Below are 26,837 nucleotides of genomic sequence, written 5' to 3'. Positions count from 1 at the left end.
GATATCAACATACAAATTGACTCAAATTGTTCCACTACAATCTATGATAAAAGACGCGAATTCAATTTCACAGTTAACAGCTTACAAGATTTTTCCTCCTGCCTAAGTAAAAAGGTTTTTATTGGCATTATTGTTTCGCAAGCTATCAGAATTAAAAGAATTTGCAATACCATTTCTGCATTTAAGCAAGAATTTTCAGTACTCAAAAACTTACTTTTTAATAATAACTTCCCTAAAAATCTAGTTGAAAACATTTGCTTAAATATAGCCTTCGATGAGCATTTCGCTTCTTTTGAAACTGTTTAACTGTGTAAATGTATGATACAACCGACACAAACCATTTTTTATGAATCACCGGGGTGGCTGAATTTTTTACACGTGCGAAACAGGCGACTCGGTATGTCTATGGACTGATTTCTGGATTTGTTTTTATGTTTTTAATGTTTTGTTGACAAATGGAATGTTTTTTTATCAGGTTGAACAATGGATTTGGTTTTGTTTACGTGGATTTCAAAGTAAGACAATTTTGTTATAGGCAGGTACTGTCCCGTGGAAGGCTAATTATCGGAACTTGTTTTCCTAATTAGTCGAGGCGAAACCCCCTGCTTTTAGTTTTAGGTTTGAGCTCTAGTTTATTATTTTTAGCTTAGCAAGTGATGAGTTTGCCCATTGTTACTCTATATTACATGTACTGGAGCTTAAACATTCTCTTCTAGTTTATAGTTAAAATTTTGGTCTTTTGACCATAATGAATCCTCCACGCCTGATGAGCTCTGGATTCACTCTTTATCTATTCCTACTTAATAGCTGTTTGCATTTTTCCTTTTTATCATCATTTGTTATTTATAATTTGTTTAATATTTGTAATTCTGTTTGCTTAATTTTATATTTACTTGGCTTTTTAGTTTTGCTGCGTTGCTCATCTATGGGCTCTTGGTGTGGTCTTTTCAATATTTTTCACTTTTATTATTATTATTATTATATATATATATATATACTAGTGTTAAAAAAATAAGAGGGAGGTGAATTTTACATACTTTGGAATGGGGTGCCCCAATTCCGATATTTGTGTCAAACAAAACAAAAGCAAAGATTTCTTTTTTTTTTTTTTTATGTTCTGGAAAATTCAACTTTTTTTTTCTTTTCCCTCCATTTAATTTAAAGTGAAATTTTCTAGCAACGTCTTGTCAAAACCAGTCTATCCAAATCAAGGGGAAATCACATATCTGATGAGCATGTGCCGTTCATTTCAGTATGACTGCTTAAGTTAGAGGCTAACACACATCTACAAAAGCTGGCATCCCTGAAAGCTAATAGATACTTCCATTTCCGCCTGTAAACTGGATGTTTGACTTTCAATCTCATCGATGGTCAGACTATAAAGACTATTTTTACCCAACTTGGTTTGCACTAAAAGTATGAAATAAAATTAAAAAAAGATTTCTTGAATTATAACCATCAGAAAAAGAAATTGCTTTTCATATTGTTATATTTGTATGTTCCTTTTTATGTATTTACATTTATGCTAATTCTAAAGCAGTTAATAAAATTTGAATTAAAAAAGTTAGGGAAGAAATATAGGCGGTAGAAAGTTATTCGCTCAAATGCATACCATCTGTTCCCCATTCAAGTCTTTATTTTTAATTTTATTAGCTGCCATTGAATTTACATAAATATCTATTTGAGAGAGCAACAGCAATTTTCGAGTATTATAAACAAAAGGCTTTTTTATTTTCTACTTTTTAATGCGAACCAAGCTAACAGAAATAATCTCTGTTACTCATAAATAATCTCTATTATTTCTGTTACTGGGCTCCTTTAGTAGCCTAAGCGGGGATAGTACAATAGACCTGTGGTCTCGGTGCTCGCGCTGGTTTCAAGCGCCGCCCCCCCCCCCCCTTTTCACTTTATACTTCATACTTCAACAGAAATAATCTGGATTCATTTTTTTTTTAAACATTTTATTCATGTAATGCTATGCAGTTTTTCTTTTGAATTAAAATAAAATTACCTTCAGAAGGGTCCGATGGGTCTAATGCTGCTTTGCAGACTGTACTTGGTTTTCTTCAGACGACGTTAACTATCTTTTTAGAGTAATCCTTTTCGTCATTTTAATTTTTTTGTTTTGGTTTAAAAAAGCTTGTTATCGGTTTTGCTCGCTTCATTATGCAACAACTTTCCCTTAGAACTATTTTAAACAGACTGTACGTTTCCAAAAGAATACGTAGTAAATACTGGCTGAAAAATCAATCTGATTGCAATGGATACTCTGGTTAGCAAAGGTCGTTTTGACTATGATCTGTGACACACACGAGACCAGACCAACAAAAACCTCTATCGTCTCGAATTCCGGTTATGCTATCACTTTCGGTTTCGAAGCCCAATGATCTTTAAAGAAGCAAACAAAAACATTTTCTTCAAATCAGAAGCAGAGGAATTATCTTCAAGAGCTGAGGAGGCAGTGGAAAAAAGGGAGAAATGCGTTCCACGAATAAGCTTTCCAGGAAGATTAACCAAAGGACAGTCGTTTCGCGCACTTTCTTGGAAGAAGAGTAAAGGGGTGATATTCACAGGTTTGACATGTAAGATGAACATTTCAAGTTCATGGTTAAAGGTCATTCAAGTTAAAAGCCATTTCGCTCTGTTATCTGGATTAGTACTGTTCTTTGGTTGCTCACTTTCTTAAAATTGTGATTCCTTAGAAAACCGAAACGATAGGAGTGAAAAGAAAGTAGAAGTTTTTTTCAAGTGATGAAAAAAGGAAAACCGTAGAATACTGGCCAAGTTAGATTTGCAGCAATTGCTAACCTACCTGAAGAGGATAAATAATGAATCCAAAAAAAAAAAAAAAAAATCAGGGACCAAAAAGCAATAAAAGACTTTTTTTTGAAAAAGATATGCTTAAAGTTACTTTTACCGTCAAAATGATTCCTTAAACTCGCAATAAAGCACTTAATAATGTAATAATAGAATAAATACCTAACAAAACTAATAAAGAGGAATTTTAATCAAAAGCCCATATTGTCTTTAGTATCGATTTCAAATTTCCACCATTATATTTCAAATTTCTATAAAAAGTTTCTTAAAGCGACTGTATCTCAAAACCTCTTTATCTCGATTTTTTCTTTAATGTGAAATTCGAAATATACAGATTCGACTGTATGCAATATTCCCACTGCGGGGCTCATAAAATTAAACATATTTAACAATTTGCAAAATCTATGACAAAGAAAGGCTGCATATACGTGGATTTAACAAATCAATCTCATTTTTAAAGCAAAGTGTCAAATTTCACTCAATTATCAAAAAATTGTTGCAGCGGAGGGAGATGTCTTTATGCTTGAGGGTCACACATGGAGCAGATTTTCAATGGAATTGGGGGGAGGGAAGCAAAGTGAATTTTTGACCTTTGTTACTCAGAAAAAAATAGTTTTGATTTTTTTCTTTTTCTTCTTTTTTTTTTCTTTCTCTTCTCTCTTCTTTATTTCTCTCTCTTTTTTTTCTGAGGCTAACGTTTCGGGGAGGGTTTGTCCCCCAACCCCCCCCCCCCCCTTAGCTACGCCCCTGGTCATTTGACTTTTTTGCAAATGTTAATTTCAAGTGCAATTACGAATGCAAGTGCATTTACAAAGCGGACATTTTATTTAAACCAATCAAATGCAGCAACACTTAGTAACATTTTTAAAAAATATTTCTTGACTGCCTGAATTTTGAGAAAAATCTTTTCTTGTCTGTATAACAAATGGTAATTGGTTGTCACTACTGTTGGCATGATGTCCTGTCTCGATATTTAGCAGTATACTTGGCAAGATAAAATTTAGCAATCATGTATTTCCTTGAAAAGTTGCATAGAGGAAAAACAAAATTAACTGAAAACATTTTCAGATACTTTCATAATTGTAAAAAAAGAAAAATAAAGAAAGAAAAAAACGAATAAAAGAAAGTAACAAGATATGATTAAAATGTGGTTAACTTTATCGTAAATATCAAACCAAAGGGTTGATAGAAAGCAAAAGCAAACCTATCTTGATCAAGAGGAAATAGATGATGATGTTAATCATGGCTGCCACACTTCCGTCCAAGGGACGGAATTCCGTCTTTTCAAAAGTTTCGGCCATCGGTTTTTTTCCATGTTCAAAATGATTTTTATAGATGAAACAAAGCTTTACTTTTGAATCTCTCACTCTCAAAAAAGGTCTTATTCTTCTGAGGACAAAAAACCGGCCCATCTGCTAAAGTTAAAAAGATAAGCTTTTTTTCCCCAAAAAATAACTAAGATACTCAATCTGTTGATTTCAACCAATCTTATCTTAATCTGGAAAGTTTCGTTAAAGTTTTTATCACAATGCATCTTATAGCCAAGAATCTCATACCTGAATTTTTTTTAATTACTTTTTTTTGTATGAAATATGAACTATTTATGTAACATGAACTATACAATCTGAAGCTTTTTTTCTGCAGTAACAAATAATAAGTTTTTTAATTGTATTTTATTATTAGGTTTTTTTCTACTTTTACCTCCTAAAAATCTTGGAAAATGACATGTTATTTTTTATTTAGGTTTGAATTTTTACTTAATCTTAAAATTTAGTTTTACTATATAGTTGCAGCATCAAAAATTAGCATTATATATGTCTAAAACATCAAACAAACTAGGCGCTAACATTTTGGTGGCGAAATAGAGCCACGCGCTTTTCAGTCCTGGCCAATTTTTAGAGTGGCACCCATGATGTTAATATTGAACGCGTATTGTCTCTCGAATAGAAATGCTAACCAAAACTAAACAAAAACAATTATTTTGCTAAACAAAATTACCATTAATATTTTTTTCACGGAGAAGTTTAACTAAATGCCTGAGTATTGATGCATATATTTCATTCTCTGGCAACAGCTGACATTTTTCCTCATTCTTCAACAACCTAAGTCAGGGCAAGATCACAGTACTGTGGTTTTAATGAAGCATTTACTCTCTTGCTCTCTAGAAATCATGAAATATTTATTGTAACTCCTTGAATCTCCATTCTGTTTTCTTTCAAAGGGAGCAGAAAAATTTCAGCTTGTCATTTATTATTTACTTTAGATATCTATAGGATTTGCCCAAATGAAAAGTGAACCCATGCAATAACGTCAGAATGAATGATTGAATTACAGCGCCAATGCACAAGTATATAAAGGGTGGTATGAGGTATACATCTCAGAAGCCATTCAGTGGTAAAGCCTGTTTGCAGGAGAGGAAATTGTACAAAAGGAAAGTTGTGCTATCCATGGATGCTTCCAGATTGTAACAACACGTGGTAGTATGGTTTCTGGTTGTGGAAGGTGTGGACATCTGTCGGCGAATAGCAGCAGTGTATGGCGGCTCTGTAAACAAGTGGTGTAAAAGTTTTCGGGAAGGGTAGCAAACGACATTGCATCTGTCGAGACCAGACCAAGCAAATATCAATCTCCAATAATCCCATTGCCTTTGTTAATGAAATGATCTGAGCTAAGCAAAAGATTAAGACCTGTGAAATCTGACGAACTCAACCTGAGTAAAGGAACAGTTTACACTATCTCTACAAACCCTAACAATAACAACCCTGAACAAACTACGTTGGGAAGTTTTGGAGCATGCCCCATATAGTTCGGACTAGTTATCCTGTGACTTCCACAACTTTAGGCTGCTTAAGAGAGCATTACAGGTTGAACGTTTCCATTCGGACAATGAAGTGAAGAAAGCCATACAGGACTTCCTCAGGAATCAGCCCGATCTTTCTAGGGCAAAGGTATCAACCTGCTGCCGCAATGCTCGGACCTGTGTTTCAACGCCCATTGCAATTTCTTTTGACTTACATTAAAAGTATTATTTTTATTCAACTAGTTCACTTTTCATTTGGGCACCCCTTACATTTTCGTTTTAAGAAATAACTACTGCAAAATGCAATTCCTACATTTGCATAACATTGCAATTTATTGGCATTTTATTATGTTTTGTTAAAAGTATTGAAATCAAGCAGTATCAGATTTGCCTAGATTTGCTTCTCTTTTTTAGATTTCAGTAGATGATTATGTTTTGGTTCGTCCTTCTGATCCTGCTATTCCCATGTATGTTGCTAAAGTTATTTCTATGTATGAAAAACCTTCATATGATACAAAATATTTTCATGCTCTGTGGTTTAGGTGTGTATATTTTCTATTAAAATGTTTTCATATAATTTCTTTATTTGTGTGTTGTTTCTAAGTTTATTCTTCTTCAGTCGAGGATCTGAAACTGTACTGGGTGAAACTTCCCATCCACAAGAAATATTTGCAACCTTTGAATGCAGCGAAGAAGAGATTAATGCAATACATAGTAAATGTGAAGTAAGTAATAGCTGCATTTCATCCTCTACTGTAGTATAATGATTCCTTAGTCTGCATTAGAGCTGGGGGATATCAGATTTTTAATACTGCTATATCAATAGTGAACAGTCATTTTCTCAGTGAATAAATATTCCAGCAATTTATTCTAATAATAACAGGGTTGGTATAAAAACCGGTTTTTTTTTTTTTTTTTTAATGTTTTTTTGGTTTAAATCAGGTTTTTTTGGTTTAAACCGGGTTTTTTTTTGGTTTAAATACTATTTGCGAGAAAAACAATTAATTTTCGGAAGGTAATTAGGGTTCCATGTAATTAGCAGTTATTCAATAGTCACATTATACCTAATTTCTTGATTAATTAAAGAGATTAGAGCAAAATCTTGTAACTAAATTAAATAATTAAAATAGCTTTCTGTGGGGAAATATTGATTGAAATGTTTGACTTGATTAACATATTAGTATGCATGTATATATAGACCCTTTATGATATAATATAATGGCTTCATTTTTGATTTCATCAAATGAAAGCCAAATTAGGTCTTTTTTTCTACCAGAATTAGAGACATTCTTTTTAAAACAATATGAGTAAGTAACTTTTGTAAACTGCACAAGTTAGCTAAGGCAAAGCAAATACCAAAATCTGAATTCCAATGAACAAAAGGGGGGAAAAAAACTAAGAATTATCTGCACCCAATAGTCATAAAGCAGCATAGGTGTATAGCCAATCAAAATCTTTTGAGCACACAGAATCCCAAAAAAAAAACACCAATGGAGAGTGTAGTTTATATGTGAAGATTTATATATTTCTCAATCGATTTTTACACATACATTTGCATTTTGTTCTGGGAATTTAAAAATTTGTCTTTTAATCTTCCTACATTATAATATAAGGAACTATTATGTATCATAATACGAAGTATAAACTTTTTTTTTAAATTTGATTCAAAAAATATTATTTGTGTTCACCTGCAGAACAAATCTTAATATTTAGGTGCAAACAATTAAGTTAGACTGTTGTTTACCGTACAAGTCAAAGTTAAAATTCCAGGAAAGTGCAAATAAATGGGCAAAAATGTCACACCCCTGCAACAGGAGTGAGCAATATAATGGATTGCATCTACAATAAAAGATTCAATCCTTAGTAAATCTTAACTAATCATGCAAATTAAGCATAATGATGGAAGTTGACTGAAATCTGCTTTATGGCACATATATGAAATAAAAAATATATTAATATTTTTTTTTCGATTAAAGCTTGTAATACATTTTGAAGAACAGGGCCCAATACAGGCTGGTTTTGCTACCGTTTTTCGGTACCTTCACAAAAATCTTGTTTTGAAATCGGTACTTTCACAAAAATCAAGTAATAAAATCAGTAGCTTCACAAAAACATCGAAAATTTCACAAAATTCGCATTTTGAAGTATAAAATTTATTTCTCTGTTTAAAACAAAATTTACTCATAAAATTCTAAGCTGGTTTATATGAACAATCGCTTAAATAGAAACCTTTGTGTAGTATTTTAACTAATTTTTAGCTGTTTCTCGCCAAAGTGTATTCATGCAATACTATCGCAATTTTTCAACATCTGTTTTGGGAAACCGTTTTTCTCATAATTTCCTATATTGTACACAGTACATAGCTCATTAAGCTGAAACTACGATGGTATTTTTTGTACTTCTTAGGTTTTTAACTCCCCCCCCCCCCCAAAAAAAACGAAACCTGTTAAAAGTAATACTAGATAACATTTTCTCTTGTTCTACTTCTCTTTTACAAAAAATAGGATGCCTCTTTCTAAAATTTCACAAAAACAGTGCAAATGATAAAAAAACTTTCACAAAAATAGAATGATGCAATACTTTCACAAAAATAGGTAGCGAGAAAAAAATCCTGGATTGGCCCCTGAAGAAGCAACTTTGCAATTTTAGTATTTATCTCTGCAACTTAGCTAGGAACTTAGCATAAATGGAATTTTACATTTTTCAATATGTGTGGGGAAATCAATGTAAACCTTTAAAATGGATTTCTTTTTTTTTTTTTTTTTTTTGGCTTTTAAAAAAAAAACCATTTTTTTAAAAAACCGCATGGTTTTTTTAAAAAACCAATTGGCTTAAACCATGGTTAAAACCATGGTTTAAACCAACGTGGTTTAAACCAAACAACCCTGAATAATAATAGTTAAAGCATTATCAGAACCCCTGGTTGCCTGTCCTTCTGGGATCAGGTGTTGCTTGAGACAGTGCGAAAACCCAAAGCGGCTTTGTGCAAAACGTCTTGAAGGTGATTTCGATTTTAAGCTTTGATCTGAGAGTTGAACAATTTTCCCACCTCGTAACCCTTTTGAGAACAAAAGATTCTCAACTTACCTTTGACTCCTACAAGAAGTTATTTAAACAAATGCAAGTCAAAGCGTGCTAGGAGCATTGGCCTACAAACCCATTAACTATTGCTACCCAGAAGAGAAATGGTTGCAGGTATACACTGCTGGCTCCAGAACGAATGTTTCCACCAATGCTGGAGCTGGTGTCCACTGTGAATTGTTCTCTCCATACACCCCATCGGCCAATATGCAACCGCTTTTGATGGTGAGATAACTGTGCGCTTGTTTCTAGCGCCCCTTTTTCTCTTTACTGCATACCAGGGGCCGCCTGGCCCATCGGCCCGCGAGCCTCAAGTCTGACACCTTTTTTTCTTTCCTTTTTGTTCCTTTTTTTTTTCACCTTTTTTTTCCCAAGGTTGGCGCTCTTTTGAAGGACCCAGTCCGCCCCTGCTTGATACTGTGAAATATTGAGATGCATTCTGCTTTGGATAGGCCAATCATGCATTTGTCAATTTGAATTACAGGATGCTACAATTGAGTAAAATATTGAGGGGGGGGGGGGGGTAAAAAATAAATTGTATAACTTGTTTTTTTTTTCCTTTCTACCTTCCTACAAGACAACTGAATGTGGTCATTTCAGTTTGGAATGGAATGTGGCTCTAGAAAATTATTTTTCTCAATGGGTACAACGAGTTTTGTCAAAACCCTTTTGAACACTTCGTACATGTGTTTGCATGTAGTGCACATTGGTAACTATTTCATTGCTTTATATTTTTCATAGGTAATATTTAAAGCCCCAAATCCATCTTGGTTTTCAATTGGAGGAACTGAAGCTTCAATTGATGATATTTTAGTGAATGCTGATGATGAAAAAAGTTTTTTTTACCAAAAATTGTAAGTTATCTCATTTTATATGACACATATTATTTCTCAAGGGTTTTTTTAACAAGGCCATAATCAATAATCATCAAACTTTCATATGTAAGGCATCATTTTAAAGATTTTTTTTTCAGCGCTTTTGGCATAAAATAAGCAGAAAACTCACATTGTGGGGGTTTAAAAAAAATTATTTATTATTAAGCATTTCTTTAATGTATAGTGCTCCACTATTAAGGCCACGTTGCTTAGGCCGTTAGATAATTATGAATTGTTATGGTATGCTAGAAACCCGAGCATCAAGTTTTCTATCCCACTGGTTTTTGTTGTTTTTGAATGTTTTTTTTCCCTCTTCAGTTGATCTTGATCCAAATTTCCGAAAATGTATAATCTAAACATCCTTCAGGATTCTGAACCACAGTCTTGCTGTTACATTAAAATCAGAAGGGAAAATTTTTATTATAGCATGGTAAAATGTAGTATCAGGAATAATATTTCATAAGAGTTTTTTTTTTTTTTTTTTTGTTTCCTTTATACTTCATAAAACTAAAAAACCATTCCTTCCAACTCTGTTTTTAATGGCAGACTCCGTTTTTTCTTTCTACAATCAATTATCAAAAAGTTTCAGTTTATTCTCAATAGATGGTGCCCGTTTCTAGTCATCTATAAATGTCAGGGGAAAGTACAACTCCACATAGTTCTTAAGAATCAGGACTGAACCGGATTTTTTCCTCAGGGATAAGAATTATATGACAATTACGCTAGAAAAGGCCAAAATATGTTTTCTTCACCAACTTGCAACAAAGCTACATTATGGGCGATCCTGCATCATTTTTTTTCCTAAGCATAATATGTAGGAATGCCAGAAAAAAGTACCAGCTAAATACTTCATTTTCCCCGTATTTATTTGAATGCTGTGGAAATTCTTTTTTTTTTTTTTTTGGCTGTGGAATGTAAGAAGTTTTAGCGAATGCACTCCTTATTGTTTGATTTCTCATTCACAGTATTTTGTATTTCTTGTATTTGTACTAATTGCTTTAATGTTAGAAAAATTCCTATTTCATTTTAAATTTAATATTCATGGCATTTAATTGCATAGTATAATATCATTGTGATACATCGCTGGTGAATTTTCTCTGTACGTCAAGTGGAATCTCCTGTTTTTTTTCTTCAAAGGTTGGCAAGTATGCAAAGTTAAGCATTTTATTTTATTTTCACCGCCATTGACGTAAAATAAACAATTCACCCTAACTTTTCCGAAAAAAATTGCTATTAAAAAGCCATCCCATTTTTACTTCCTTTTACAAAAAAGGAAGATTGTATTCGTGAAAAAATTTTCACTCAAAAATCGACCTTAATTTCCATTTTGCTCACCCTCAAATGAATGTTGAGTATTTTTTTTTCGACCCAACCACACGTCCATATATACCTAAGAACGTATAGACGCCTGAAATATCCATTTTGACAATTCCCGAGTTAATTACAATGAGTTTCCCCTTGACGTCTGTATGTACGTATGTATGTGCGTATGTATGTCGCATAATTCAAGAACGGTATGTCCTAGAAAGTTGAAATTTGGTATGTAGACTCCTAGTGGGGTCTAGTTGTGCACCTCCCCTTTTGGTTACATTTGGGTGTTTCTAAAGGGGTTATTTGCAAATTTTTGGGGGAAATCATTGTTTATTTCAATTGCAAACTCAAGTAGTTTTATAATTTGACGGACACTTGGCGGTATATCATCAGTCTTAAAGTCGGCAAGTTTTGTGGCCAACTTGGCGACAAATTTGGCAATTTTTTTTTTTTATTTGGTTTTAATTTGGCTACTGTTGGTGATATTTAGAGAGTTAACTATTGAATCACATTAAAACTGCCAAAACATCTTGCTAACCCGACTCGTAATCTGTTTTTTTATTTTTAAATTAATTTCAAATTATTACTTATTTATCCCTAATCGAATTTCATAAAATCCAGCGTGACAAGCCAGGAACCAAACACACCGCCTCAGGAGTGATGCCATTCCACTCCAAATTCTGAAACCATCATGATTGATGCAACCTCTCCACTGACCTCATTCGCCACATAGAACAGCAGTATGAGTACAGATCTGCCGGTGATAGGTCTCTCGTCTTCATATATCGTGCTAGAAGACGGAGACACATAAAATGCACACTGTTATAGAATCTCTATCACAATCAGTAGGATGTATTACGTTTCTATGTTTAACTTTTGAATGCAGCATGGGTTTTGTGAAATAGAAAGAAAATGTTAGGTATGAGAATACTTTGAAATAAGTAAAAAATATATTCTAACAGATGGCCTGCTTTTAAGTTTTTAAAAAGTATGAATTGTTATGGTACTTTTAAGTACCATAGCTCAGGACTTATCAGAAGGTCTTACACGTTAAAACGTGTAAGACCTTCTGATAAGTCCTGAGCTATTAAAATAATAAAGGGTGAGAGACACTTAAAGTGGTAGTTCACATTTTTTATCATTTGCTTTTTTTCTCTTTCTTGATTCTAAAAAGCATTTATTAAAATTAGCATGAATACAAACTTAACTCGCAACTTTTTTCTCCTCACTATTGTACAACACATCAAATGATGTTCTTCTAAATCTTTTCAACTTTTCATATGCTCAATACTCTTTCTAGTTATGAGAGTGAATCCTGTCGTTTTGAAGATCCTCCTGATTTTAATAATGAAGAAAAATGCTGGAGCTGCTGGAAAAATAACATTCTTGAAAGGGTAGATAGTACAAGTTGTTGTTTAATCCACTAATTTTGCGACTCATTTTTAAGTGCTTTCAATTGCTAATTTTGAATCTTATTTTTATGTTTCCAAACAAGTTGTGATCATTTAGATCTTTTTCAAATGAATTAATTTTACAAATTATTCTATTTTGTGCCCCCTTTGAGTTTCCCTTTTTTAACCTACTTTCCTGTTAAAAAAAAAATTCATTCACTCTCATAAGAGAAAAGCGTGAAAGAAAGCTCAGAAATTCAAAAATAAGAAGAAATTAAATGTGTATTGAAGAATGAAAAATTAGGTTATTCGATGAGGGAGGGGGGAATCAGTTAGTTTGAATCAAACTCTTTTTTTTTTTTTTGTTGGAAAAATCTTGGTGAAGATGTCTCATTCCCATATTTTGTCTTTTGATTTGACAATTTTTTGTGCAATTTTGAACAGTTCAAAAAACTTATTTATGGTATCTGTGAGGAAATTTAAGGCTAATAAAGTTATTTGAAAGAGCTCTTGATGAAGAAAATGTACGAAACATAGTAGTGACAACTTCTGTTGAGATCGATATTCATGCACTTAGTTCAACAAAACTGATTGGAACGTCATACTAAAATTAAATATTTTTAAACTGTAATAAATATGTGTGAATGTTTCGTCATCTTCAAAAAATCTCCTCTGTTTGGAAGAGGGGCTATGGTCAGAGCTGCTAGAAACTTGCTTGAGTTTTTAAAAAAAAGAGAGCCATTGGGAAATATAGTTTTTGAAATTTGGCCCGACTACCAAGGGTCGCTGGCAATCCTTGATAAATCGTGGGTGCCGTCATTGTCTGCCTACCATACCTGAATTCCATTTCCTCTCCTTTAACTATGATGTTTTATGTGTTTCTAATTATTTATTTTTATCTGGTTTTAATGAATGTTGCTTTATTGTTTAGTGCTTTGATATCAGTTTGAAATCTTGTTCTTTTAAATTTAGGAGCAGTGTGTGGAATTGGAACCCTCTGGTGAAGAAGAAGATAAAGTTATGCTTATTAAATCAGCTGTTTGGCTTGGAGATTGTTTGCGACCTGGAGACTGTGTTTATGTTGATCCTGAAGTATACAGCTATAAATTCCAGAAAAACATGACTGAGATATCCAAAGGACGAGAAATAGCTGCTAAAGTATGACCCTATTCTTTAATCAAACTTGTGTATGTATAGCTAAATTAAGTTTGAGGTTGATACACTAATTTTAAACTTAGTGAACATTATTTTGATTTTATAATGAAAAATTTTAAATGTGCTATTATACTCAATCTTTTAATTAGCCAGTATTATCCGCTCCTTCCCACGTATTATTCCAATAGAGAGCACTTGCAGTGCTCTCTATTGCAATAATAAGTGGGAATGAGCATCGAGTTTTGGTTTCTCTACAAGTGGATTTTCTAGACTTTTTCTAAAATGTACTAAATTCTGTATTGCTTTTATTAGTGCAAATGTTTTAGGATATAAGCTCAAACTTGAATTTCTTCTGTAAACAAGGAACTTTTCTTACGTTAAGTCTTCTTTCCAATCATTTTTAATTCATAAAAGCTTGAAATGTAAATAATTGTCATGTTTTTGTATGAAAATCTTTATAAAAAATTAATATAGTCTTTTATTTTTGTTAGTATGATGAAAATGAGTATCCAGAGCTTTATCGGAAGAAAAATGATTATGTGAAAGGTTCCAACGTTGATGTTCCTGAACCCCTGAAGATAGCATATATTGTCAAGATTACACAGTCAAAACATAAGTCTGCAAAGCCTGAGTTGTTGGTAAAATTCTTCTATAGACCTGAATACACTAACAAATCAGCTGACTCAGTTATTCAGAGTGACTTGAATTTGCTGTATTGGAGCGATGAAGGTAAATGCTTTTTGCTTAATTTATGTTATTATCCTTAGTTTTATTTCTATTTTGATAAATTTCATCTTTGAATTTTTATTTCTTGCGTGTCAGCAAATTCAGCTGTTTGGTTGATTGACAGTTCTGACTGGTTTATTTATTTAGTTATTTTAAATGAAGTATGAATGTTTTCATAGTTTGTTTTATTTTCTATTTGTTTTTAAGAAAATTAATGTGCAGTTCCTAGCAAAAATGGAGAGTGGAGATTGTAATTTTTTTATTGTGTATACAAATTCATGTCATTTAAAAAAGAGTTTAATTTACTACAAAATTGCAGTATATAAAAAAAATTTTTAAACTATATCATGAGGATAATGATTGCGAGTTGTATGGAAAAAAATACTGAAATTCTGTTGACAATAATTGACTTTTGCATAGCTCAAACCGTGAGAAAAATAATCAAGTAAAAATGTTCCTTTTTTCTCTTGGGGGGGGGGGGGTCAGGAATTGCATATGGCTTGCTAGAGGATAGGAGTAGCAGAGTTTTGTGTTCTGAAGAAAGTCCAGATTCCCTGAGTTTTTGCAATATCTGAAAGTTTTCAGGTATTCACAAATGTTCCTTGAGTCAACAACCACTGTTCATTGTTAGAACTTATTCGCTGATAGAAACTTTTTTGTGTGTTTTCAGAAAAAATACAAGTGAGCTAGTGAAAAGGCACTTGAGTACGTCACGGAATAGGCGTGGCTAACGGCTGGCAGCAGCTTGTGATTGGTTTGAATTGCAGACCGTACAGCCGGTTCCCTATGTTTTCTCCCATTGGGAAAAAAAAACTTCTACTTCTGACTTTCCGACCGCATGTTGGTTCGTTGTGTGTTGTCTGTTATTTTTGACCTTTTACTAATATATGGAAAATTCTACATAATTTGTTACTATCAAGAACATGAGTGCTAAATCGGGTAAAAGTTACCATCAGAATTTTAAGGGAGAGTATAGTAAAGAATTTCTGTCGATTAAAAAATCGAATAAAGGTGAAAAATTTGCCTTTTGTGATGTATGCAGAAGTGATTTCAACATTGCACATGGAGGAAGAAATGATGTATTTCGACATGTTAATGGTCCAAAGCACAAAGAAAATGTTAAGTGCTCGGAAAACATGCCCAAACTAACTTCATTCCTGAAAAATTCGAGTGATCTACTACCAGAAGTTATGTGTGCGGAGCTTTTATTTACATCGTTTTTGGTCGAGCATAATGTTCCATTAAATGCAGCGAGTCATGCTGGTCCTCTTTTTCGGCAAATGTTTCCTAAATGTGAAATTGCGAAACGCTATGGCTGTGCAAAAACCAAAACAACTGCGATTGTGCAAGAAATGGCACGTGACAGAAGTTCCGAAATCGTGGAAATTCTAAAGAAAGAACCCTTTTCTGCCGCTTGTGACGGGAGTCATGAATCAGACTTCAAACTATATCCTATTGTAGTGACTTTTTTTAATTCCACTTTGGGGCAGATTGAAAACACATTGTTGTCATTGCCAAATTTAGTAGGACATTCAACTGGAGAAAATATCAGTTCCCTGATTATAGCAGAATTTCAAAAGTTTGAAATTCCTCTTGAACATTGCGTTTCATTCGGCGCAGATAATGCCAATGTCATGCAAGGGGAGAAGCTTGGTGTCATTTCTTTTTTGGGCGAAGTTTGACCCGTGTTGTGAACCAATGGGAGCCACTGACAAGTTTTTTTAAAGAGGTAGTAAATTCAAAATCTTGCAGTTTGTCCTCATCCATGTCTTTTTGCAAAATACCCAAACTTGCTGAAAAAAAAGGGAGCCTGAAAAAAAAATGGAGCCTGAAAAAAAAGAGCATGAAAAAAAAAGTTTTAAAGGAAGAGGAAAGAGTAAGTAAGAAGAAACTGAATGATTCTTTGAAAAATAAGGAACACAAAAAGAAATCTATCAAAAGAAAAAATGAATCTTCAGAGATGAAGCCAAAAAAGAAAAAGAAGACTGGATTAAATACAGTTTTGACAAGAGAAGAAAAAATTTTCTTGTTTTTATCATCAGATTTAAACAAGGCATATTGTTTGTTCCTTTTAAGCATCATACCCATATTTGAAAAAACCAATGTTCTTTTACAATCATCTTCGCCACAAATACATCGACTTAGAGGGCTTTTGCTGGATCTTCTAAAAGAGCTTCTCTCAAAATTTCTAAGACCATCAGAAATTAAAGGAAAGTGTTTGACTGACGTAAATTTTCACAATCCATCCTGTCATAAAGATAAGGAGAATTTGGTGATTGGTAGTGCAACATCAAATATTGTTTCAAAGCTATCACAGGAAGAGCAAAACTTATTTTATGCTGCCACTGTTAAGTACCTAGTGATAGCCTGTGATTATATAGTGAAGAAATTTCCGATTAAAAGCAAGGTTCTTGAGAATGCTGAAGTTGCAAACTTGAAAAATATTGAAAATGCAAGTTTTACTTCTATTAAATATTTTATAGATTTGTTTCCATGTTTTTTATAAGTTGATAGCAATGAATGTCAAGACAAAAAGATAGATGAGTTGGAAATTGAATTCTCTCAGCTTCAGCTTGAAGATACCTCATTCATTACTGAAACTCATGATCGAATTGATGCACAGTGGGCTGAAGTGAGTAAAATCAGAGGTGCTGATGGTCATATGAAATTTGCAAAGATATCCAAAATAATGCTTAACATCTTGCTCATTCCCCATTCAAATGCTGAGTGTGAAAGAATCTTCAGCTTAGTCCGAAAAAATCGAACTGAATGCCGATCTCTCATGTCTAACCAGACATTGGAAAGTTTATTAATTTTAAAAACAAAAAATGTAAAACCTTGTTTCGAGCAGAAGTTTAGTGAAGAAATGTTAAAGAAAGCTAAAAAAGCTACATCAGCTTCACTTACATCTTCAGCAGTCTCCTGTTCTGACGAATGAATGTTTTGCTATTTATTAATTTATTTATGTTTCCTCATTTTCAGTTTATTAAGTTTTTATGAGCAATTTTGGAACATATCACTATTTGTTTATTGTGTATATAAGTTGAAGTTGAATGAAACTACTTATAATCGTCTTGCCTTGTGGTTTGTAATGTCGTTGTACAACTTGTAAACAATTAAATCCCTGTTTTCCCCATGCATAACTGGTGTCTTTTAATAACTCTTACTTTCAAAGAACTTCACAAAAAATAAATGAGTAACTAAAATAATCATAAAAATAACTAAAAAGTATATAAAATTGAAAGAGGATATTTAAAACAATCTAGAAGAAAAACATGTTTAAAAGGTTTTTGCATTCTGCAGAAAGTGCACTGTACATAAATGAAAAGTATGTCAATTGAAAAAAGAATCATTCGACATCAAAATAAAAATTTTTGGTGGTAAGTATTACAAAAAGCTATTCTAGTTATCCATTTATTACCACTTATTTAACATGTGTTTAGTTGGACAATGAAACTTTTTTGGTATTGTATTTTTTATCACTTAACTCTTTGCATGAATTTTTTTTTATTTTTTTATCATAATAAAATTTATGCTAGGGAAAATATTTTAAGAAAATTCTTGTATAAACATATGATGCATAATAGTGTTGGACATTTCCACTATCATACAAAGGTAAAACTTATGTATTTAACACAGATTAAAATTGCTTCATTATTGTTTCGAGGAGGTATGTTGTTCACGGAAAAGTTTTACTGATGCCAATTTTCAAAAGTTGGCAAGTATGCAATGTAAAATGAGACGGAAGAGAACATTGTTTACTTGCACATAAAATTTAGTGTACCTGTTTTCTTAATATACCTAATTAAATTGTTTATGCCAGTGATTAAATTATTTAATAAGTAAATCTTTTATTTTATTTGTTTCCAGAAGCAACTATTGAATTCACAAGCATTCAAGGTAAATGCACTGTTGTATTTTCTGAGAACTTAACTTCTACTCCTGATGAATTCACAAGTCAAGGACCTCACAGATTTCATTTTTCACAGAGTTTTAGTGCTTCAACAAAATCTTTCGAAGATCCTCCAACAGTTGCGCAAAGATTAGGAAGGATTGGAAAGGTATGTTTCTCAGAAAAAAAGTGTTTTGTATCTAAGATTGTATCTATTGTATGTAAAGAGCATTACTGCCAATGTTCTTTAAAGCAAGGCCATTAAGACTTTCCTCATATTAAATTCTTTAAATATGTTTTTAGCCTCATTAGGATAGAAAAAAATATATCTCTGGTGTTAATTGCAAAATGTCAGCACAATGGCGGACCAGGCCGGAGAACAGCCGGGCATTTACCCGGTGTGCCACATTGACAATTACAATTAAATAGTACAAAATTTTAAAAAATCTTTGTTTTCCTTCTTTCTTCCTTTAAAAAATTTAAATATCTGTAGCTATATCATAAAAATCCGGTAAATTTCTCAACTTATAAGAAAATTGCTGCAAGAAAAGTAATGATTACAAAATTTAAAAAAAAACTGCAATTTTAATGTGTGTAATAAGATGTTTTTCTGTGTGTCAGTAAATTCACTGGCCGATAAGATAATTTTGTTGCATAACTGCCCAGGACCTTCTAAGGCCGTAACAGCCTGCCTCTAATTCGTGGGGGACAGTAAACATGTCAAGGTAGAGGCACCGAACCAAGGCTACCAATTTTAATTTAGTGGTAAGCAAAAAGAAAGGAAGAAAACGTTCTTAGCATCAAAAAATTAAAATTTTAATAATAAAGTAACTAGTGAAATTCCAGTGGCAAAAAGTAATTTTTTAGCAAAATTTTAAAAGAAAATGCTAGGTTTGAATATTAAGAATTAGACCCTTGAATGTCATTTTGGAACATCCACAGTTCTTTATTATAATTTATTTAACTGAAAGCTGCTGAAAGATAGGTTTTGAACAATTTTTAACAAAAAAAGAAGTATTCAGCTACACAGTACAAGCCTTTGACAAGCTTCAGCTTAATACAAGAAATAAATAGTCATGATTCGGGCTGCCAAAGCATGTTTTAAATTGAAAAAAACCAAGTTCAAATGCACTAAGAGAGGTTTAAAATATTGCAATAAATAGTCATACCGGTATTTAGCAGTAAACCAGCCGCAGATCTCAGCCGTGCTCGCTTTTAGGGCTTCAATTCCAAAAAGCTTTCTGTGAAGAGCCCAAAAAACCCTTGATAACATCAGCAAGTTCATCTACAACTGTGTTTTAGAATTCAAATTTTGAAAAATTACCGAAGGACTGTCCCTGAACAGCTTCACCCACTAAAGCTATGAAAAAGTTTCGTTGGAGCATCCACAACTTGCTCGCCAGCATCGTTAAGAGGGCATTAAGATTAGACAAACCTTCTAAAACCATACAAAGCAGCTTTTAGAGCAATCATTTGGCATAAATTCTCCAGGAGAGCCCCCGTACCTTTTGCTCTTTACAGAAGATAGCCTCAAGTGCATTTTTAGGCATATTCCGACCCATTTCTGCTGAAGAGAAACAACCGGAGTTAATATTATACGATTAGGTTCAGATTGTCAATGCTCAGTTCTACTAATTACTTGCTCTTAAACCAGAAGCCGTATCCATTCTCTACCTCTGTATTTAAGATACATCTGAAATAATTAAAAGACCGCCCTTTTCATACACAGGAAGTTAGTGTAAAAAATGTAGAAGGTACTTTTTTGACTTTGCGGCAGGTCTAAATTCAGGAGGCATAGACTAATGTTAACGCAGGGCTAATGTTTCTCTGATGGCTTTACATGTCGTCCAGCTGAAGCCCTTAGAGATATACACCTTCTTTTCTGGCTAATATGCCACTTTAAATAATATTCCTTACCTTAATCATTTTCCTCTGTCATCAAAAATAGCCTATACACCATGTATGTTAAAAGGACTTAAAATTTCAACAATTTTCTGGGGAATCGCTCCCTAAACCGCCTTTTCTAATATCATTAAGGATCATCTAAATTTTTGTTTTACATGTTCATTACAAATTATACATTCTGTTTTCATGCAATATCATGTGAAAAGTTCCTCCTCTTCAATCGTTATTGCATATGAGGTGTTCCTGCAGAGACTGACTCGATGATCAATTTATCGGTAAGTTGAATCGGTATCAAATTTGTTACCGATTCAACTTCAGTTTCAAAAAACATCCCCCTCCCCCAAAGAGTGTCAATTATCATCAAAATTTGCTTTGGGAGCTTCAGTTGAGAAATTTTGTCCAGAAAGAATTCCTGAATTCCACCATTTCTCCTAGTGTTTCCAAAGATAGCTTACACACCCGCTTTTAAGACTCTAATTTCGAAAGTTTTCTTGGATTTCATCAAATCCCCCCTTCCTCAAACGTTGCCCAAGATCATCTAAAAATGCGTTTTTGGAGCTATAATTTCGAAAAATTTCCTAAGGAGTGCCTGACCCCCCATCATCTACAAGAATATTACACCTTTTTCTATGTAGGTGTTTGTATTACTTATTCTGTCTCTCCTCATTTGTAAAGGCAATTCTCCTATATTGAGTCCTCAAATTCTAGTAATGATTCCCTCCTAAAACTGGAAGCTGAATCCGCTCTGTCTTTTACATTTTAAAAATGTAGGAAGGAGGGGGGGAGCGTTGAGCTTAAGAGGCCGGCTGGCCTGTGAATGCCAAAGCCGTTTCATGCTCTCCCATCTGCCACTGTGTCAGAATTGTATAGAAAATAGCATTTCAAAAAACTTTTAATATGACAGCTTAGTTTATTCTTATTCAGTTAGACCATATATCAAATTTTGAAAAGTATAGCTGCTTGAGGAAATTTTAGGGTGAAACATTTTATTTGTGTATGCTTTGCAGTAATTCTAGCCATCCCTGCTTTGCTGTTATTCTAGTTAAAACATTTTACACATCAAACTGTCATTTTCAAGCAATAATACTCTTGAAATATAGCGTGCTTTGTAAGTTCTGATATGATTATGAAGGGAAGTGAATCCTACTCCTCCCCTTTGAGCAGAAATAGGGACTTTTATGATATTGATAAAAACTTAAAATAGAGCTAGGCACTAGATTTTTTAGAAAGTTTGTAGACTATTTCTTGATTGGAGGAAGATATAGTACACAAGCATTGCATTTTATTATTATGCATCATGCAATATGAACCCAATACCATAAAAAAATTGTATGTATGGTTAAAAAGCTTTGCATATTTGCTCAATATGCTTTGTATAATATATTAATTAGAAAATAGTAATAAGTAATGTGAATTGAAAGTGAAAAGATACTAAAAGTTTGCTGTACATTTACAGCAAAACACTGCATGGCATATCGATGGCTAAGGTGTGATACCTCGTAACTCTCTTTAACCCATTTCAGGCCAAGCATGGAAATTTTATAAAATGTGGTAATATTTTCTTAAAATTGGGTTTGAAATACATCCATTAAAACACAAAAAAAGTTTCTTGCATAAAAATTAATATTTAATTAAATAAAATGGTGCATATAGGCACCATTGGCCAAATCAATGAACAAATATTTCAATGGAACAATATTATTCTTAGTCGAATTTTTACATTTTTAAATGAAAATTTTCGAAGCATTTTGGATGTAAATGGACTGTGCATTTGAGGCACAAATAAATCGTGTAGTTTTTGTGCACTTTACATTGTTTGCAGACTTTTTCTTCGTGTTCATTTATGGTATATACGATTCTATCAGTCCGTATTTCTTTCGGTACAGCTGTGGATGATGGACGACCCTTGTTTGGATGTGTTATTTGTACCATATTTTCACCAAATAGATTGTCCTTGAATTCAGCGTTTTGGCAATCGCTATGTATGACCTTAAAGTCTGTAAGTGGCATTTTTGTGTTATTAGCAATTCTATGTAGCTTGCATGAATTCACTATCACACTATCAATAATATTTGTAAATGATGGAAACCACCTTTTTTGCTTTGAATTCTGATCTGGTAATTTGCTGTAGCATTGTCATGCAGGTCAACGCCTCCCATATACTTATTGTAGTCCAAAGTAAAGTTCGGTTGTGAAATATAAATTTCCTTTTGTTCACTGCGGCTATACGTTTAGCATTTATAATTGACCAAACGGTCCCATTATTGGTAACAATCGTTGCTACAGCATTGTCATTCTATTTGATAGCAAGTGTCTTCGCATCCTTGTTGAATGCAAAATCATAGGAACCCCGAGGTTTTTTTTTTTTTTTTTTCATATTTTTGGAGTCATCCAATACACATTCATTCAGCAATGCAATTTTCGCGAGCTGTTCCAGATGCAAAAAAGAAAAAAAAACCTTTTCTTTCAAAATTTTGAATAAACTGTAGGAAGAAAAAAGTAATCAAAATATATTTTGTGCATTTCAGGTTTTGGAACAACGTTAAGTAATTTCATAATAACACTTGTTCTTAATGGTATTTTTTGTTTATTACTGCTAGTCTCAGCACCTCCATACGGAATGAATTGGAAAAGGTATCCGTCTGATGAGCACTAACACCAAAGTTTGAATCCAAACCTTACAGGCTTTCCCCCTTTATGAACATTTTTGATGAATGCATTCCAAAATAAGGCACCATCTCTTCGTCAATTGACAAATTTTGAGAAAAGATTCCAAATTGTAGATACTTTTTTTTATATGCAGGAAGAATGGGCATAATTTAGCAAACTTGTCTGTTTTATCAAGTCGAGAGTTATCGGATAAATAGATATTTTGTTTTATGTTTTTAAATCTGATTCAACTCGTGCTTTTCCAAATTATTGGCAGTCCTTTATACTCATCTAAAAGAATAAGTATGCCTAAAAATCTTTTCAAGTCGGTTGCGGAAAATTGCAAATCGTGACTATTATTGTCATTAGTATATTTTTTTGAAAAAAAAATTTAGACAAATCTATTAGGATAGATGATTAGACACATCTATTAGACAAATTTAAATGAAATAATAACAATTTTCAAAAAAGAAAAGGAACAATTTCTTGCATAAAAATTAGCTTTTCAATTTTTGCTTATTGTTCAGGCATTCGGCCAATGGTGCGTTTACGCGCCATTAAATTTGAATAACTATTTATCAGATTTTTTATGACATTATTTTTATATTATCTATATAATTAACAACTTTAACCCATTATAAGAGCGTGTGATTAATCTCAAGTGATTAATTATACTATTTCAAAAAGTTGAATTTGACAGTCAACCTTTCAAGGTAAAAAACAAGCATACTTTGAAATTTTCTCTAAAGAAAGTGCTTGCTCCAAATGAATTACTATCATTTTATAGATGCTTTGAAAACCTTTTAAAATGGCATAAAAATTAAATTAGTAAAAAATATACAAAACAGCGTTATTTAAAAATTCTTTACTGAAATGGTGCGTATATGCACCTTTGGCCAAAAATGGGTTAATATTGAGTTACGAGGTATCACACCTTAGCCATCGATATGCTGTTGAAGAAATGTATAAAGAGACTGAATTATGGTGTTTCCACATGTACAGGGTTCGTACGGGTCATGGAAATCCTGGAAAGTCATGGAAAAAAACTAACAGAATTTCAGACCTGGAAAAGTCATGGAAAATTGAAATTTTCATTGAAAGTCATGGAAAATTATTTCAAGTCATGGAAAAAGTTCCTGGACAAAGAGAAAGGAACAGTAGCTAAAGGAGCATTAGAAATCTTGAATGATTTAACAGTATAGCACATAAAAGCTATTAAAAGTGGAAAATTGAACGATCCAAAAGACAAATCTGAATTTTGAAATCTCATTGCATCCACTTCTGTCGCAGCCGCTTGCCATTTTTTGCGATGTGATTTTACTGCCTGGACATAACTTATATTTTGAATTTTATGTTATTTTCAACACTTCTTATGTTTCATATCCTGTACTAGCAAAATTTCACGTTCTTAGTTTTGTCACGCCCACTCAAAAAAAAAGTAATTCAATTGCGTTCGAGTTCGATTCTATCACTCGTAAGGACTTTATTATTAAATTTACCAGAGTTTATCTTAAATTGTTGAATGTTTTAGAAAATAAAGATCTTAAGTCAGGCGATGGAATACAGAAAAAGAGGAATTCTAATGCTCTAAAAAAGTAATGCCCAACATACGGCACGCAAAACTAATCCATGCGACCCACTGCTATGATCAATGTCAAGAATTAAACGTGTTCTGGAATTTCTGAACCTATTAATTTCTATGCATTTGAAAATATGCAAATTCGTAAACAAAACAAATATACTTTTGAATCAGAAGATTGATTCATTACTGAATGTTTTTTTTTTTTCAAAAAAGATCTGGTTTGGAAACATAAAGAACTAAACTATGTGGCTTTACTTCAAAGAACCAAAATACTGTCAAGTTACGTAGATGATTAAAGGCACTGTTGGCACTAAAAGGTAACTTTTGAAGCAAATTTATTGAAACTTAGTGATGACTCATTCAACCTTTGTCCCATTCAATATCATTCTGCCTGTTTTAAAAAAAAATATATCAGACATTTAAGCATCATCATATTCGTTTTACTGCATTTTTACTTTACTTAAATTTATATAATGAAGACAAATAAGAAAAGTTTAGTTTTTTAAGTGTGCACTTATATTTTTTCCTATTACAAGTAAGTGCTTCAATGAGGCTGTGGCATTCATGTAGACGTTTTGCTAATGCTCATTTCCAAATATTACCAAGTTTGAGATTAAATAGTGCTATTCTCTTCGTGTGACGAGGTCATGAAAATTTTCATTGAAGTCATGAAAAAGTCTTGGAAAAGTCATGGAATTTTTTCATTTAAATAGAGTATGAACCCTGCATGTAGCAGTCAAATACAAGTAATTTGAAGCATTTAAAAGAACGAAAGAAGTCTGAGAAAATCCTGAACACAATGCTGGAAGGCATCGCTACATGGGCATCAACACTAGTCAAACAAATTATTGCATCTTCTCGACTGATAGACAACACAGAGGTAACTTCAGTTTAAACATTAGCATCAAAGATCATAACATCGAAAAAGCGGATTCTCCTACTTATCTCGGTGTGATCTTGAACCAAGAACTTCGCTTTACAAAACACGTAGAACATACGGCAAATAAAACTCTTGGAAGATTAAATGTTCTCCTGAAGCTATGTGGAACCACATGGGGTTCTAGACCTGGAACCCTGAAGAACACATACCACTCTATCATGAGAGCCGTACTCAAGTATGCTACTCCAATCTGGGCTCCGGCTTCAACTACTACGAAACAACAAATAGATTCTGTGCAACAAAGAGCCTCAAAAATTATAATAGGTGCCGTCTCCTCAACTAGCAATGAAAAGGCGGAACAAGAGAGTGGTCTACCACCATTGGAAAGCAGACGCAATTTCGCTACTGTCAAATTCATAAATAGACTCTGCAGCAACAGCAACGATCATATATCTGCCGGTCTTTTATAACTGGAATACTTCGATAAGTCTTAAAAGATCATCAACTCTTCAGTTAGATAGAGATAGTCGAAGACAGACAAATCTGGAGCATTCATTCCTTGATTTCCTACTGGAACCTCTTTTTCCAAGAACACCACCACCTAACATGACCACTCATCTGAACTTGCTCCAACCATGCTCAAAAAAAGAGGATCCCATTCTACTCAAACAAAAGGAGCTTGAAACCATAAAGAAGCTTTCACAAGAGAACCTAGCTATTGACTTTACTGATGGTTCTTCAGACAAATTCCTCAATGGAAATTGGAGCAGGCATTCTTTTCACTCTTCTAAGCAGAGAAAAATTCAATCTTAAAACTAACACAGGATTAATTTTTCTCTAATTTCACCAGCAAACTCTTGGCGATCAATGAAGCTATAATTTTTTATGTAACTAATTCTCAAGCTGTGGATCTTGCTGAGGGACTAGTTGTCTTCTCAGACTTTAAAGAGGCCATCCAAATTGGAGAGACAAGCATCACCTCCACCATAAACAATTTGCTCAATCGGATGCATTGTAAAGGGAAATCTTGTGTGTTGCAGTGGATACCCGCACATGTAGGCATTGAGGGGAATAAGAGTGTGGATGCCCTGGCCAAAGAGGCACGTCTTGACCAACCTCTCCCTACCATCACACTTGCAGATGTGGATGCAGTGGCCAGATGCAGACTTCTAAACCAGCCCTTAAAGAAACCTTTGATAACAGACTTCGACTTCCCAAGAGACATCACGACTTGCCAGACTCAGAACAGAGCATTACAAGGGAATAAAAATACTTCCTGATGGGACAAGAACTTATCGTTTCTGCAAGAACTGCCCAGAGACCCTATTCACATCAAGACACATGTTTGAAAGCCCTAGCATTGCTGCAGCGATCTTGAAACTTGGCTTGCTACCAGACAGAGATCTGCTGCCCGAGACCCTCTACATTCCTGAGGCACCGAAGCTGGCGACTGCAGTCCTTCAGACCTTTGACAATATTTAGCACAATCTATGGACATGACATCATCATCAAAAGAACACAAAAAATTTAAATATATTTACATATTTTCATTATCATTATTACTGAAAAGTTCTGGTTTTGGGGCTTGAAAAATTAAGGTCCCATTCTGCATTATATGTATGCATATTTTCGTATAATATACACGTAAGGCAGTGAGAAGCAAAGGTATGTAAGTGGACATTTTCAAATTTTGAGTTTAACGCATTTAACGATAAGGTCCTAGGTAGACTTTCATTGAAATGTGTTATAAATCATGCTGTATAGCAGCACCTA

General features: G+C 33.2%; 1 protein-coding gene across 1 annotated transcript in view; it reads left to right on the top strand.

Annotated features, from left to right (window-relative positions):
* Positions 1 to 26,837, top strand: part of LOC129234143 (DNA (cytosine-5)-methyltransferase PliMCI-like) — an 88,696-nt gene that overhangs the window by 39,410 nt on the left and 22,449 nt on the right. The window contains exons 11-17 of the mRNA XM_054868041.1: positions 6,032 to 6,159; positions 6,237 to 6,342; positions 9,440 to 9,552; positions 12,185 to 12,278; positions 13,248 to 13,433; positions 13,922 to 14,159; positions 18,027 to 18,217. Coding sequence (XP_054724016.1) covers positions 6,032 to 6,159; positions 6,237 to 6,342; positions 9,440 to 9,552; positions 12,185 to 12,278; positions 13,248 to 13,433; positions 13,922 to 14,159; positions 18,027 to 18,217 — 1,056 coding nt within the window. The remainder of the gene's footprint in view (positions 1 to 6,031; positions 6,160 to 6,236; positions 6,343 to 9,439; positions 9,553 to 12,184; positions 12,279 to 13,247; positions 13,434 to 13,921; positions 14,160 to 18,026; positions 18,218 to 26,837) is intronic.

The sequence above is a fragment of the Uloborus diversus genome, chromosome 1, assembly GCF_026930045.1.
Source record: "Uloborus diversus isolate 005 chromosome 1, Udiv.v.3.1, whole genome shotgun sequence".
Lineage (NCBI taxonomy): Eukaryota > Metazoa > Arthropoda > Arachnida > Araneae > Uloboridae > Uloborus > Uloborus diversus.
Note: the sequence above shows the minus strand (reverse complement) of the source record. Positions and strands in the feature narration are given on the sequence as shown.